We start from the raw sequence: 14,423 nt of genomic DNA, 5'->3' as shown, positions 1-14,423 counted from the left end.
CATCAGTTCTAATTCTTAATAAACACTTGTTTCTGTAATATTATACACTGTATTTTTCCAGTTCTTGTATCTCTATGTGGAGCTTATGTATGCCTTTTGGGGTGAGAGAGAGCAGAGTCCCTACTGCTTTTAGCTTGTATTTTTGAAGTGCTACAACTGTTACTGTTTTTTACCGGCTTGCGGCCACCAATTGACAACTGATAAATGTGCTCTTGCTTTTCATATCAAAAGCTATCAGTTTCTGCTTTGGTATTGTCTGTTGCATCTTAGGCCACGTAATGCCAATCAAAGCAACACCTGGACATTTGCACAGCTGAACACAAGGTACAAAGGAAGGGTGAGTGTAAACTACAGGACTAGGAGAAACACTTAGTAAATAAGGACAGCTTAGCATCCCAAGATGCAAAAAATCCCTGTGGGAATTCAGAAAGCACAGAGAAAGAAACCAAAGACCACAGACAATATCAGAGCCCTCCTGGCGTTGTGCTAGACAGGTGCACAGAAAAGTCTTGAGCTTTCCAAATGCCCTTTTCTTCCTCTTCTGACTAATGGTCAGAGGCCAGAAATACAGCAGCAGAAGTTTCAGGAGATGGAGGTGTAAGGTACATCAGAACTCCATGGAGAGATCCCATACAGTGGTTTGGGCTCTTCTGCTGTCAACCACTGCTTTGGTGGCCTTGAATAATGCTTCCAAGCAGAAAAGACTTTTGAGAGTCTATGAAAAGCCATGCACAACTGCTGTCAAAAATCACAAAGCCAGGGGAAACCACAATTTTATTAGTCTATGCCTTGCTGGTGGTAAATCCCTGCCTGTGTAGCTAAGCTACATTCAGCTCTTATGTCAAATGAACCATTTTTCTCCGAGGTACTATTTTTTAACAGAGAAATTTCAAGGGGGCTAGCCTTACTGTAAACTTCAAGTTTAAATAAAGGAGATTCTCCCAATATAACTTACTCCAATAACTTTTCATGACCACACTGATTTCTGACATATTGATGCTTGAGGAACTGTATACACACTGCAGGCTGTACCACTTTAATCATACTGGCATCAAAACAGTACATTTTATACAGCAAAGTGTATTTTAAATAGTGCAAACATGCTGACCACAAAAGTCATGCATGAACAGCACAACTGGGCTCAGAAGCAGACACAGAGGAGATCCATGTTCCTTAGCCCCTGGCACCCATAGAAATCTGTAATATCAGTGGCTTTTCACCTGAACAGACCTCGAAGCACCACTGCAGCAACACAGACTGGGGCTGATAGTGTCGGTGGTGTCTGAGAGCAAGTCCCTTTGCACTCCCTGTGCTGATCACCTGTTTCGGATTTATTCTGTTTGCAGTTATTCAGGAAAACCACCATCAAAAACAACCAAATACCACAACAAACCCCCCATATATAGTTACCGCTAACTCACTATCTGCATACAAAACACTTCCTTTCAGCCAGGCTGTCCTGATGTGCAAAGGCCAGCTGGATCAATGAGCCTCGTAGGGGAAGTGTGGCTCCTGGCAAGCCTAGTCTGAGCACAACAGCAGAGAAACAGTTCTGCCATTTTCTGATGCTCAGGCTGGGACGGGAGGATTTTTCTTGGAGTAGAGGTGGATTTAATTCTCTTTCCCATCTCCTTCCTCTCCAAATTATGATGTACTGAATCCTGGTTTTATTCTGAATTAGCAAGGCGCTGGGAAAAAAAAAAAACGCTTCTGTAACAAAAAGTTCTAGGAAAATTTATTTTGGACATTGTGTTTCAGTGAGTCAGAACTGAAGAGAATAATTTTGGTTCCAAGTTATTTACAGTGAAGCTACAGTGCCAAGGTCCCCCCCCTTCCCATGATGTAGCTCTCCCGCCAGACACCTCCCATCAGATACTGTGCCGATCAAATCGGAAGAAACTACGCATCCTTCAAGAAGCGGGCCAAATAAAGGCGGGGGACAGGAGAGGGAAATCATGCATGCAATGCCAAAACAATTTCCATAAAATTACAATACATTTCTATGTAAAGTTACTAGGATATTGCCGAACCAACACAGCCCTTCACCTCAGCGTGGTGCTCCTTTCCCAGAATCTTTAATTACAGATCTCCCTCTCACATTTCCTTCCCTCCCCCGGGTAAACCCCGCTATCCAAACCCTGAGCATGGACAGTGTCACACAACACATAACGTTCTGCACGCGTTTGTAAAACAGAATGACAAATTTCACATCTTATGTATCTGCTCTAACACTTGCCTTTCCAGAAGGCACCATGGAACGTCACAAGAACTGGGGAAGGAAAGTGAAAATTAAAGCCTACTAGTAAGGGACAATAAGAAAATGAAGAGGCCTTGCTAAGGGAACAGGCAGGTAACTGCAGGCTCATGGAAGTCACCCAAGCCCATTCCCATGACCCATACGGAGCAGTGTTTGACGATGGTCCAGAAGCTTCTAGAAAGGAAGCGTCAGCCAGCGAGCTTAGCAACGAGAGAGACGCACCTTGGTATGAACCATGCACAAGAGCCTCCGGTAGCGTTAACTCAAGCGGTTTGCTCTCGGGCCTGGAGCAGGTGCCTATCCCGGCCTCTAAAGAGCACCCACCACACTTCTCCGCAAGCACCTTGCAGCACAGGCCAGCTTGGTACGTCTCTTCATCTCTTGCTAACTCCAAAGCCTGGAGAACAGATGTTCCCAGTCAGCAACAGCTTTACCAGGCCAATAAAAGGCTAAGTTTCATGTGTGTTAAAAAGCATTGTAGTTAGGTGTGTTAAAAGCATTGTAGTTGTGCAATGGCCCCTCCTCATTCTAGTTTGCTGATTTGACTAAGCAATCTCTCCTAGTTAAGATACATGCACGAGTGGCATTTATAGTCATAAAATACAGTCAAAGGTGATTTATAAATGCTTTTCAGTATTTGGTTTCTCAAGATCTTTTTATTTCTCACAGTAAGTCACAATTTCCATGCTGCTTCTCTCTGTCTCAATACATCAGCAGACACAGATGTTTGTCAGAACTGCAGATGGTGGTGTAAGAGGATCTTTGCCATAGTCTTCAGCTGGTCTAAACAACAGGGAAAAGCACCTATTTTTGGAGGAAGCTCAATTTATACTTCAGCTGTCAGGACTACTGGGGGTCTTTCCACTTCTCCATTTTTGAGAGGTCCTGTGTAGTCAGCAGGAAAAGTTGGATACTACGTGTATATTTAACCTAAACTCCCACTCATCCCCTCCCCTTCAACGTTACACTGAAATTAATTCCATGGGTTTTTATAGCAAGAGTCCCTGAGGAGCTGAATAGCAGCACCAAAGCACGAGGAAGCTGGGAGCAGGAAGGGCCCTAGACGTGGGTAAGGAATGTTAAATAGCGCTGTAGCTACACTAAGTGACTCAGTGTGGATTTTCATGGTTGAATACACTACCCCATTCAGAAGACTTCCTTTTAAGCCAGAAGGTCCCCGTGTGTGGGGAGGATGCACCTGTCATGCGAATTAGCAGGTTACCAACATACTCTATAGCCCATTTGCAAATACCAATGGCTGCTTTTCTACAAAAAGTTGGTTTTACGGTTCTTTTTGCAAGGCTTTAGCTAGCAGAGCTGCTGGATAATGAAGCTGTATTGGTCAGTAACATCACAGTGGTATGGTTTTGCAGCTTGTTACACTGTCTGGGGTAAGCTAATATGAATGACAGTGCCATATTAAGATTGTAGCCAGGTAACGTTGAAATCAGAACCTCCGGTCAACAGCTGACAGATCTCCCAAGAAAAAAGCAAACACCCACAAGCCCATCATCCTCTTCAGTTGTGCAGTGTGGCAGGCACATATGCAGAAGACAAAACGTTTGAGACAGGATCTGAAATGCCATCCTCTTGAAATAAGTCAGACTTACATTTCATACCTCAGCCTAAAACATGAGAAAGGAACTGACCTCTAGGAAGAAATCCCACAAAGTTCTAAGCTGACAGCATTAAGAACAGACAGCGCTGTCTAGCCATAGAAGAATTGAGTCCTAACACATGTTCACGTAAGTAGTTTCACTTATTTAGACACTGAAAACAAATCACACTTTTCATATAGTGATCCTCAGAGACTAAATAGAATGTGTGTTTTTCCATTCAATTAAACCCCAAAACGTTAAAAGTTCAGGGTTATGAGAAGCCAAGTATTCTGAAGACCAAAGAACACATTTAAAACCCTGATCTTGTAATACACTGGGCTGTCAGGCCTGTAGCCTCAATTAAATTGAGGATACTCTGCTGGCCCACTCAGTTCCTGGACTACAGCCCAAGTTTCCATACTCTTTTAGTTCTTCCATCAAATATTTGTGTGTGGACACTAATCCTCATGGAACTTATTCCAGGAACTCATTTCACAGTCAGAGCTCCAATGATCAACAGTGGCCTGCGATACCAGAATGTGCAGTTCTCTATTCCCTTAAAGGCTTGTCTATTCAAAACAAGAATTACAGTACTTAATGTTTAATACTGGAAACCTTTCAGATCCTAGCTTGTTTTGCAGTGGGTTGTTTTACTTCTAACATTCTGATGTAAAAAGCCTTACATATCAATTCTATTGGCAAAGTTCATTGACAAGAGGCAGTTAAGAAAACCTTCCACTCAAAATCAAGTGGACACCAAATTGTGTATAAAATTCTATTGAAGGCTACTCCCTCTGTGAAAACAAGGATACTGCGTATTTTCAGATGGTGTCCTGCGACTCAATCAATTTTAGATACATTTTATATACCAACCATAGTTTCCATTTCTCTACAAACCATACTCTTCACAATTCAGTATTAATTTTAATTTTTTTTATAGTTAACTAAATAACCGGGACTTTATTTTAGATACTCAGCATTCTGATGATAACATCTACTTCCAAATGCTTAACAGCTATGGCCAAACTTCCAATAATGAATTTAATGGCTACCTGTTGAAAAGCCACTGCATATACAATCACTCCAATGCAGCTAGAGGCCTGTAAAAAGCCTCTTGGCTTTAATTTACATGTGAAATCAGCAGGACTATTTTCTCCATCTATCACAAAAAACATATCAAGTTTTACTTTAAAAAACCCAACAAAAAGTTACATATTGCTTACTTTTACTTCTGCAAGCTAACTTGCTCATTGTTTCAAAAACACCTGGCTCTTTATTAGACTCCTTGCTGAGAGTGACTTGCTAGAAAAATAAAGACATTATCCTTCCAGGAATACAAAATGGCACATTAGCTAAAAATAATAAATAACAATAATAAAGTATATTATTCTTCATTGATAAAAAAGTTTCCATTTCAATAGTAATAGTCTGGAGACCATCCTTATCTGTGTTAGGGAAACACAATTTACCAAAAACAAATCCAATTTTTGGAAAAAAACCCCACAACAACAAAACCAAAAAAACCCCAGACATTAGATTAGTCCAGTATAACCTAGAAAAATTAACTGTACTTCTGATGCTACATTACTGATAAAATAGCAAAATACAAGAAACTTCCTTTTTATTTAAAATTACTATTGAGAAAAAGTAGTTTCTTTGGAGAGAGAGGCCACTACGAAAGATTTGGAAAAAACCCCCAAAACCCAAAACATGCACTTCAAATCTGTTACACTTTTGTAAAAGTTTTAAGAATTAAAGTTCTTAATCATCAGTTTTTTGCAGGTTCTCATCTTTCACAATTGCTTAAGTCTTGAAAGCCAGATGTTCCAAAAAGTTCTTCAAAAACATTATATAGTTTTCATATATATATATTTGTATCACTGTTCTTCCATCCTTCCAAGTCGCCGTCGCCGCCTACAGAAAGCCTTTAAATTCCATTTGTTTGCCTCCAACATAAAAGGTCCATTGTAGACAAACAACACCGTCATCTTGTCATTGTAAGTGAGATTCTGCAGGAGCTGAAAAACAGAAAAAAATAAAGTCAAAATAGCTAGAATAGATGTTCCCCATTACCTAACAAAGGTGAAGGAGGTCTATGTAAAGCCTTAGATCTCAAAAGGTCAATATAGCAGGATTATCGCCTTTCTGACAGATGATTGTTCCTAGAAACCCCCAAAGAGGGTCCATTCATCCTTCAGGCAATTTCCATGCTTCACTATTCTTACAACATGAAAATCTTCATATCTAATCTGTACTTTCTTGCTGCAAATGTGGTCATTACTTTTTTGCTGTATCCACAATGGGCAGACAATATTGGCTGTTTTTCCTTTTTTGCTAGGACAGGAGGTAGAGTTACTTGGGCACAATTACTATGTCTCTTTTCAGCTTTGTGCTCCTCTGAGCTAAGCAATTTCCATTAGAGGAAACTCAAAACTTTCAAAACTTCTAAGAAGTTGCACTGCTGTCTTCTGCAGTAACTCCAGCCACTGTACTACTTTTCTGGACTCTTACAATAGTTTACATCTTGTCAGGCACAAGCCCAGCAGACTGATATATGTCATGCAAGCTGTAGGGTTATCTGCTGTGCTTCAGGATGACTTTTAGCAATTGACTTGCAACTGATGCTCAACTTGGTATCCACAGTAACTTCTCTCTCCCCAGTTATTTAGGTACTTATGCCTTAGACCAGATGCTGTTGTTGATTTTGCCCACTTAAATACCAAATCCTACCCTTATCTGTGCTGAAATGCATCCTGTTTTCAAATAAAGTTATCTCATCCAAGATTGTTTCAAATTCTAATCTTGCTCTACAGCCAAGCAGCATTCACTTCTAACATGGTGATTATTTGCATGTTTAATAAATGTAATCTGTTTCAGCAAAGATTGATATAAAAATACCGATTTCCAAAGTCAAGACTCACTCCTAAGGAACACATTCCGTTCATCTACTCATTCTGACAGTGAATCACAACTATTCAGAATACAAGTTTCCCAATCAACTCTTCTGCATATTAATATACATCCCTTCCCCTCTGTAGCTTGCTTAAAAATATAGCTGGGAAAAGCGTCAACATAGTGAAAAAATCCACAATAACTATTTTTCCCATATCCACTGGATACATACACGGAACTTAGCTTAGTATGACAATTTGTCATACTTTCTAGTATGTGATTATATATACTTGCTTAGCGTAGGCTCAGGAAGTACAGGTAAGCCACTGGAACAGCAGAGCCTGGCTTTATCCTCAGCCTGCTCTGTACAACCTTTTAATTATCCTCTGCTGCAACCCACTCAAACTATCTCATCGGCTAAAACCTGTTACATGAAGTGCTATCTCAATAATGTTCTTCGTGGTAGGCCATTACAATTTCACCACGTTAACTGTGGTGATCACCTACTTGCAGATGATCAAGAAAGAAGAAATACCTTCAGCCATCTTTTCATAATGCTGTCTCTTGCTGCTCAATAGTGGTGCAATACATTTCTTATCTTCCTCTTACCATAATGTTAAGTGGGCCTTTTTTTTTTAAGCCTCTGCAATTTCCTACTTCTGCTTTCTCATTTTTACTCTCATCTTTCTGGTTAGTTGTGCACAAGATTTCCCCATTTCTCTATTCTTAGTAATTTGACAATGACCACAACTTTGAAAACAGACTCTAAACCCTTGACAGTAATTTTCTACAGTTCCTTATCCTTATACAAGGGAAGCATTATAGTCAGTGGAGCTGTCTCTATCCTTTCAACATCCAAACCACTCTCTTATTTCTCAAAGTAGGAGAGAGCACAGAAAAGCAGATCCAATAAAGAGAGAAACTGCAAGACAAAAGGGGATGGTTAACGTACAGAACAAGAAAGAAGTAATGTGGACAGGAAATGACCAAACTGTGTGGAGGTAAGTATACTGCAACATCAGAAGGAACAACAAGCATCACCTTCCTCCTACTTTCAGTCAGGTAAATGCTGCAGGTGGCTTTTCTCAGGTCCGACAACTACTTTTTATGGAAAAGAAGAGCACATGCCAGCCAGATTTTTAAAAATACAGTGAAGTACAGGATGCAGGAGAACTGACAGCTTAGTAGAAAGCATACAGCCCATTACTGAATGCTTGCCTCCTTTAGTAATCTTTACTGGTTCAATCTGCTTGGATCAAGTTGAACATAACATTAGCCGCCATTAAAGGTGCAGATGAACAGCTACCCTACTTACTAGTCCTCTCAAGCCACAGCATCACATCACTGCATCACCCTGTAAGGCATTTATCTTTTTTTTTTTTTTTTTTTTTTTTTTTTTTTTAACAGAAGAGCACAATTAAGCACTGGTCATTGTTGACTGAAAAGTCCTCTTCAAGCCATTCTCCATGGAGTGTAGTACCGACCTTTTCTGAGCTTGTAAGTCTCAGATTATTACCTGAATAGTTTTCCTCCATTAATATGGGACTCCTCTAGTTCTTCCGACGTCAGCAGTACTAGCCTATTCCAATAACATTATCTGACTTGTTTGGAAGTTGGTCTCTGCTACAATCCCAATTCCGTGTGAGCTAAAAGCACTACCTTTTACAGCCTTGTTACATGATACCCCTATCCACTAGTGGTTATCTTGTGATACTTCCAGAGAGGCCACAATTCCAGAACATGTTTATGATGAGATGAGCCTTGGTACAAGTTGTCTGAATTCCTGCCAGGACTGTCCTCAAGATGGACAAATTCTCTCACAGTTACCTTTTAACATTAAGTTCTTAGGTGAAACAGAGATTAAGTTATACAGTGTTTATAGGGATATTATCACACAAAACTCAACTCTCCTACACATTAAACTTTCAATTTCATTTTCCGCCACTCACCTTTGGTGTAATAAAGAAGTACTGAGATGTGCTTTCTTTACAAGCAGTTTTCACAACCATTTCAAAAACTCTTCTCTCATTCATTGGATCCATTCCCTAAAAGAAAAAAAAAAAAGGTCTGTTCTCTCCACTATGTCATAAGCATCTGTATAGTAAGAGGTTATATACTGCACTATTGATCCTCACCTGGTTTATTTCATCTACAACCCTGAAAGGACATCTGTTGAGTTCCTGTAGAGCCATCAGGTACAACATAGTGGAAACACTTTTCTCACCTCCACTCTGATGATATGGAGTCAATTCATGAAGTTCAGTGCTACTGTGGAATTTGACTCGAATGCGAATCCCATACTTGTCATACTCCTCCTATAAAAGGCAGTACCTGTTAAATTCAGTTTCTCTGTACTACAGCTTATTTGATAATGATATGCAAATTAAAGGAAATTTATGTCAAACGTTCTACAGGGGTCTATGAACTACTTCTGTTCGACTTGATAGCAATATATGAATTGTTTCATGTATTTTCTTTAACTGTGATCTATTCTTGTTAGATAGAGAATTCTGAATACCGCTCCATCCCCGTGACAATGATTTGTTAATTTCTGAATCCCTAGTAAGAAAGACTTCATGGATATTAAGAACTCTGATAAGAAAAAAAAAATTGGCTAGAAAAAGGAGAAAGCAATGCCCCTACAAATTCTATTAATCAGAAAAAAATGCAATAGGGTACATGGTGCTATCAACTTGAACAGTGGGGTGATGATGTGTGTGTGTGTAGGTTAAGATCCCATCTGAACCTCTCCAAGTGCAAGCAGTCTAATTATATCCTTCACTTTTCCTCCACTAGCAGATTGAGACACAAAGCCCCTACAAAATCCGCCATGACAGTAATTTTCCTTTCATATTGTCAGGAAAACCACACATAAGCATTCTGACCCTGGCCTTTTCTTTAACAGAAAACTGACACTTGTCAGCAGTATGAGTCAATGATGTAAATGTGTGGGGGTAACAGATGTGGTTCAAAAGAAGGCCCATGCAAGGAAATACACTCATGATCTGAGGGGAAAAAAGCAATCTTTGGAGTACTTGCTAGTATTTCTGAAGTTCAGATAAGCTCAGTGCGGAAATGGGAATGCAATACCCAGTACAGAAAGCCCATACTGATTGCTTACCATTTGGTCTACATAAGACACAATCTTTATATGCACCTACCAAGTTAATGAGAGCTACAGGGAAGATTTAAAACTTTCAGGAATATGAGTTCCAAGAGGACTATCCATATTCACTGTAGAAGTGTAAATCTCACACTTGGAGGTCATCAACTCACATTCTTCTGATAACACAATTTTAATGCTTAGGGTAGAGGAAAGGAGTGGAGGTGATTCGTGATGGTTACAGAATACTTCTAGATTTAGAAAGGACAGCTGTGACAAAGAGACAATGAGGAGCCTATCCCATAGTAGCTGGCACATGCCAGTTTGGTTCAAATTGCCACATGCCACAGCCATCGAAAGGTGTATGAACCTGGGTGACCTGGCAGAACTAAGTCCCATTGTAGGCTGGCTTTTATGAAGCACAACAAAGTCTAAAAGCTACCATGAAGTAAGTAAGCCACACCATCTTAAAGTCTTAAAACTGCCTTAAGGAACTTCAAGTCTGTAGAAACAATTTTCAGCTTCCTGCTACCTTCAGGTCTTGCTTTGGGATGAGTAAGGTACATACCAGATAGCATCAGACATTGGACAGGATCTATCAAATCTTCTCAGATCAGCTAACCTGCTAAATCAGAAGAACAAGCCATCTTTTGGTGTTCCTGGTGTTTTACTACACCTGCAGGCAGACAAACATCCTCAGGACTGAAGAGTGTAAGGTCTTATACTTTGTGTAAGGTATTTCGTTTCATGTACTACAAACCTCTGGTGCTTCTAGTGTACCAGTATTATAGAAATATGGAACTATGAATTCTTGAGGCTGAGGCAAATACCTACACACTTTAGGAGAGAATGAAGGTGACCTGACGTAGTTATAAACTCATGTTTGCTAACTGCAAACTTTTTCCAATTTTGAAGACAGGTCACCTTTCTCACCCTTGATGTTTTCCCTGTCAGCTACGGGTTGGCACTTCCAAAGACAAAATGAAGACCTGCCTGGAGATGGCGTGCTATATGACCATGACAGACACACTGGAACAAAGCAGTGCTTAAAGCAACTGAAACTATTTGCAAGCTGATTTTGGTTACTGTTTCATTCTCCCCCACTATGAAAGAAATTTCTTCTTTGGCATTTAATGCAGCTTATCAGAAGAATAATTAGCTTCTTGGATTTGCAGATTGTAGTTTGATAGCCATGCCTGATAATCAGGACTCTAAGAAGGAAAACCATGGGGCATGCTTTCAGAAAAATGAATGTTGCTGCACTGTCCTTTCTGGAGGTGGTATTTTGCTAAGGGGAGCTAATAAGACATTTTCCTAATAGGTGAAGATTACAGCACCATAGCTTAGATGAACTTTCTCCATTTTAGTAGGATTTGGTACTTCATTGTCAGGATTAATTTCAACAGATCCACAGTCTGGCTTGCTGATGACCAAGACACTTAGCACAATGGAGTGAAAAAATATCCTTAAGTTCACAACTTAGTTTCACTCTTTCTTCTTCACAACTATAGGCTGGGCGGAGAATGGATTGAAAGCAGCCCCGAAGAGAAGGACTTGGGGGTATTGATTGATGAGAAGCTCAACATGAGCCGGCAGTGTGCGCTTGCAGCCCTGAAAGCCAACTGTGTCCTTGGCTTGCATCACAAGAGGTGTGACCAGCAGGTCGAGGGAGGTGATCCTGCCCCTCTACTCCGCTCTTGTGAGACCCCACCTGGAGTACTGCATCCAGCTCTGGGGGCCCCAGAGCAGGAGAGACATGGAGCTGTTGGAGAGAGTCCAGAGGAGGGCCATGAAGCTGATCAGAGGGATGGAGCACCTCTCCTGTGAGGACAGGCTGAGAGAGTTGGGCTTGTTCAGCCTGGAAAAGAGAAGGTTCTGGGGACACCTAATTGCGGCTTTCCAGTACCTGAAGGGGCCTACAGGAAAGCTGGAGAGGGACTGTTTATCAGGGAGTGTAGTGACAGGACAAGGGGTAATGGGTTAAAACTGAAAGATATTTAGATTTAGATTAGATGTTAGAAAGAAATTCTTTACTGCTAGAGTGGTGACGCACTGGAACAGGTTGCCCAGAGAGGCTGTGGAGGTCCCCTCCTTGGAAGTGTTCAAGACCAGGTTGGATGATGCTTTGGGCAACCTGGTCTAGTGGAGGGTGTCCCTGCCCGCAGCAGGGGGGGGCTGGAATTAGATGATCTTTGAGGTCCCTTTCAACCCAAACCATTCCATGATTCTGTAATAGATAGAATCTGTAGAGCTTTTGCTACACTCTTTGGAAAGAGATGGGGCTGTGGGACATCAAGAACACAATGACTTCATGTCAGGATAAATAAAAAACAGGACATATGACCTCTAGGACCACTGTACTTTCAGATGCATTCACACAGACTGAAACTAGGCTCGGAGAAGTTTACAAGGTAGAGGCTTGTAGAAAAGAGGTGCCCTCCATCACAGTCACAATGGCATCAGAAGGGCCTTTGTTACCAGGTCACTGTGAATTCCAGATCATATAACTGACAGATATTGCAGGACCCACCAAGAATGATGCTCAAAACTCCATGCGGGGAATCAGGGAAGGTGAGGGTTATCATGGCTACCACTCTGAATTCTGGTTACCAAGTGTTAACAAGGAAAGTCAGAATGTCCACTGAGGTTTCTGCTAGGATGTCACGGAAGAACCTAGTGAAGTGTTTCACACAGTAAGTACTATCACCAAGGACACCACCAGATCTCAAGGTTCCTGCATAATTCTGCAGGAATCTGATATTTACAGGTCATGGCAAAAGTCTCCTGCAGAGAAGAAGGGTAAGGGATCCTAGCTGTAAAACAGATTATCCAACTCTCTGTATTATAGGTGCTGACCCCTTGAAGAAAAAGTTTTGGTCATTGGCACAGTACCATTAGCTAACCTCTTAAACTATTTGTGACATATTTGCAAGAGAAAAGCAAGACCTTCCAAAAAAGATATTCAGAAAGACATTCCAGAGTCCTTTTGCTTTTAAAACGCTTTACTGTTTTTTCCGTGTACTCTCTCCCGGCTTACTTTTAGATAAAATACAGTATTTGTGTAATACAGATCTGACTCTGTAGGTAACTATCAAAAGAACTGAAAAGTCCACGTTTTAATGTCCTACTGTTTCATAATACTAGTTTCAATATAAACAATTTTATGCAGTTCACAGAAAGAGCCTTGTCTGTCACTATTCTGACTCCAATAATAACTACCACTTCAAATATTTTAAGAAAAGCTGCTTGAGTAACTTAAAACAGAAAAAAAAATGTTTACATTTCAACTTTCACTATTGTGGAGCCTATACATTGCATATAAGGGTCTTAAAATCATCATTATAGAGATCAATTTAAAACAAAATACCCAGTTTCTCTTCAGCCCACTGCACTGAATATTTCTCCCCAAAGTAGTACTGATGCTTTAAACTCTTCATCAGAGGTAAACCTGCCTATAAATGTTACTGAGGACATAACAGGCTAGGCCAAATGACTGCTACTTCCAAAACAGACAAAATGCCAGCAGACTTGAGTAGAAACTTCATGTAGAACCAAATTAATACAACACTTAATAATAGTAGATTTAACCACTAAATGATAATAGCACAAATTAGTTAAAAATGTAGAATTAATTCATCAACTTAATAAATCAAGAGTTACAGCTAAAGTAAATACAATGCTTTGAATCGAGCTCTGTAAGTTGCAAGAAGTTTCCAAAAGTCAGTGAGTTGAAGCCCTATGCATTTGGACAAAGACTAATTTTCCTTTAAACAGACTGGTAAGTCAGTTCTAGCGCTAAGAAGTGTGTTCATCAGTAAAAGGTCTTTATTTTTTTTTAAAATAACATCTTTCCTACAATCTAAATGACTTGTTATTTTTTCTCTAGTGATATACAAGCAAAAGATGATGCATGAAAATATGAATGTTATTCTTCCATATGAAAAATAAATCATACCTCATTTTCCACATGAAGATCAACTTCACCAACACACTGCATAGAACTAAAGAACTTACTGAACTTCTCATTAATTTGCTCAATCAGCTTTTTCAAGGGGTTTAGCCACCTTTCTTTGACCTAGAAGTAGACATAACCATTTTTAATAACTGAATTTTCCTTTAGACAGCATTTAAATTAAAAAATATTGTAATTACAGAAGCTAACATCTCAATTTACACTCAAGACAACTTGGAATGTTACCCTTTATTCATGTATGTACATTCTATTCTAATAAAGACATACAGATAGAGAAGTGATAGTTTCAGCTATTACCTGTGAAATGTTTTGCTTATAGTTATCCAGTTCATTTTTCTTTTCCTCTAGATAGTCCGTCAACTGCTGTATTTCTTGTGTCTGCTTATTGTATTCTTCAACAACCTGCCAGAATAAAAAAACAAGCAGTCAACAAAATGTTTGCCAATGCTAACCTTGACTGTAAAACTATCACATTGCACTGATTTTGTTCAAACACAATTATATAGATTATTGCACTGCACACTGAACAAGACACCTTTCTAGCTTTAAAGCAAAAAAACTATAAAACATTGCTTATTTCAGGTTACTGCAATTTTTTTT

The 14,423-nt window shown here is 39.8% G+C and overlaps 1 protein-coding gene across 1 annotated transcript in view; it reads right to left on the bottom strand.

Moving 5' to 3' along the window:
- Positions 1-5,459: 5,459 nt before the first annotated feature.
- SMC5 (structural maintenance of chromosomes 5) overlaps positions 5,460-14,423 on the bottom strand; it is a 51,655-nt gene continuing 42,691 nt past the window's right edge. Inside the window, exons 20-24 of the mRNA XM_075739539.1 lie at positions 14,121-14,225; positions 13,806-13,925; positions 8,883-9,062; positions 8,697-8,792; positions 5,460-5,873 (exon numbers count right to left, since the gene is read on the bottom strand). Coding sequence (XP_075595654.1) covers positions 5,733-5,873; positions 8,697-8,792; positions 8,883-9,062; positions 13,806-13,925; positions 14,121-14,225 — 642 coding nt within the window. The 3' untranslated portion in view covers positions 5,460-5,732. The remainder of the gene's footprint in view (positions 5,874-8,696; positions 8,793-8,882; positions 9,063-13,805; positions 13,926-14,120; positions 14,226-14,423) is intronic.

The sequence above is a fragment of the Balearica regulorum genome, chromosome Z (assembly GCF_011004875.1).
Source record: "Balearica regulorum gibbericeps isolate bBalReg1 chromosome Z, bBalReg1.pri, whole genome shotgun sequence".
Lineage (NCBI taxonomy): Eukaryota > Metazoa > Chordata > Aves > Gruiformes > Gruidae > Balearica > Balearica regulorum.
The sequence above is the reverse complement of the archived record's forward strand: the minus strand, read 5'-3'. Positions and strand labels throughout refer to the sequence as shown.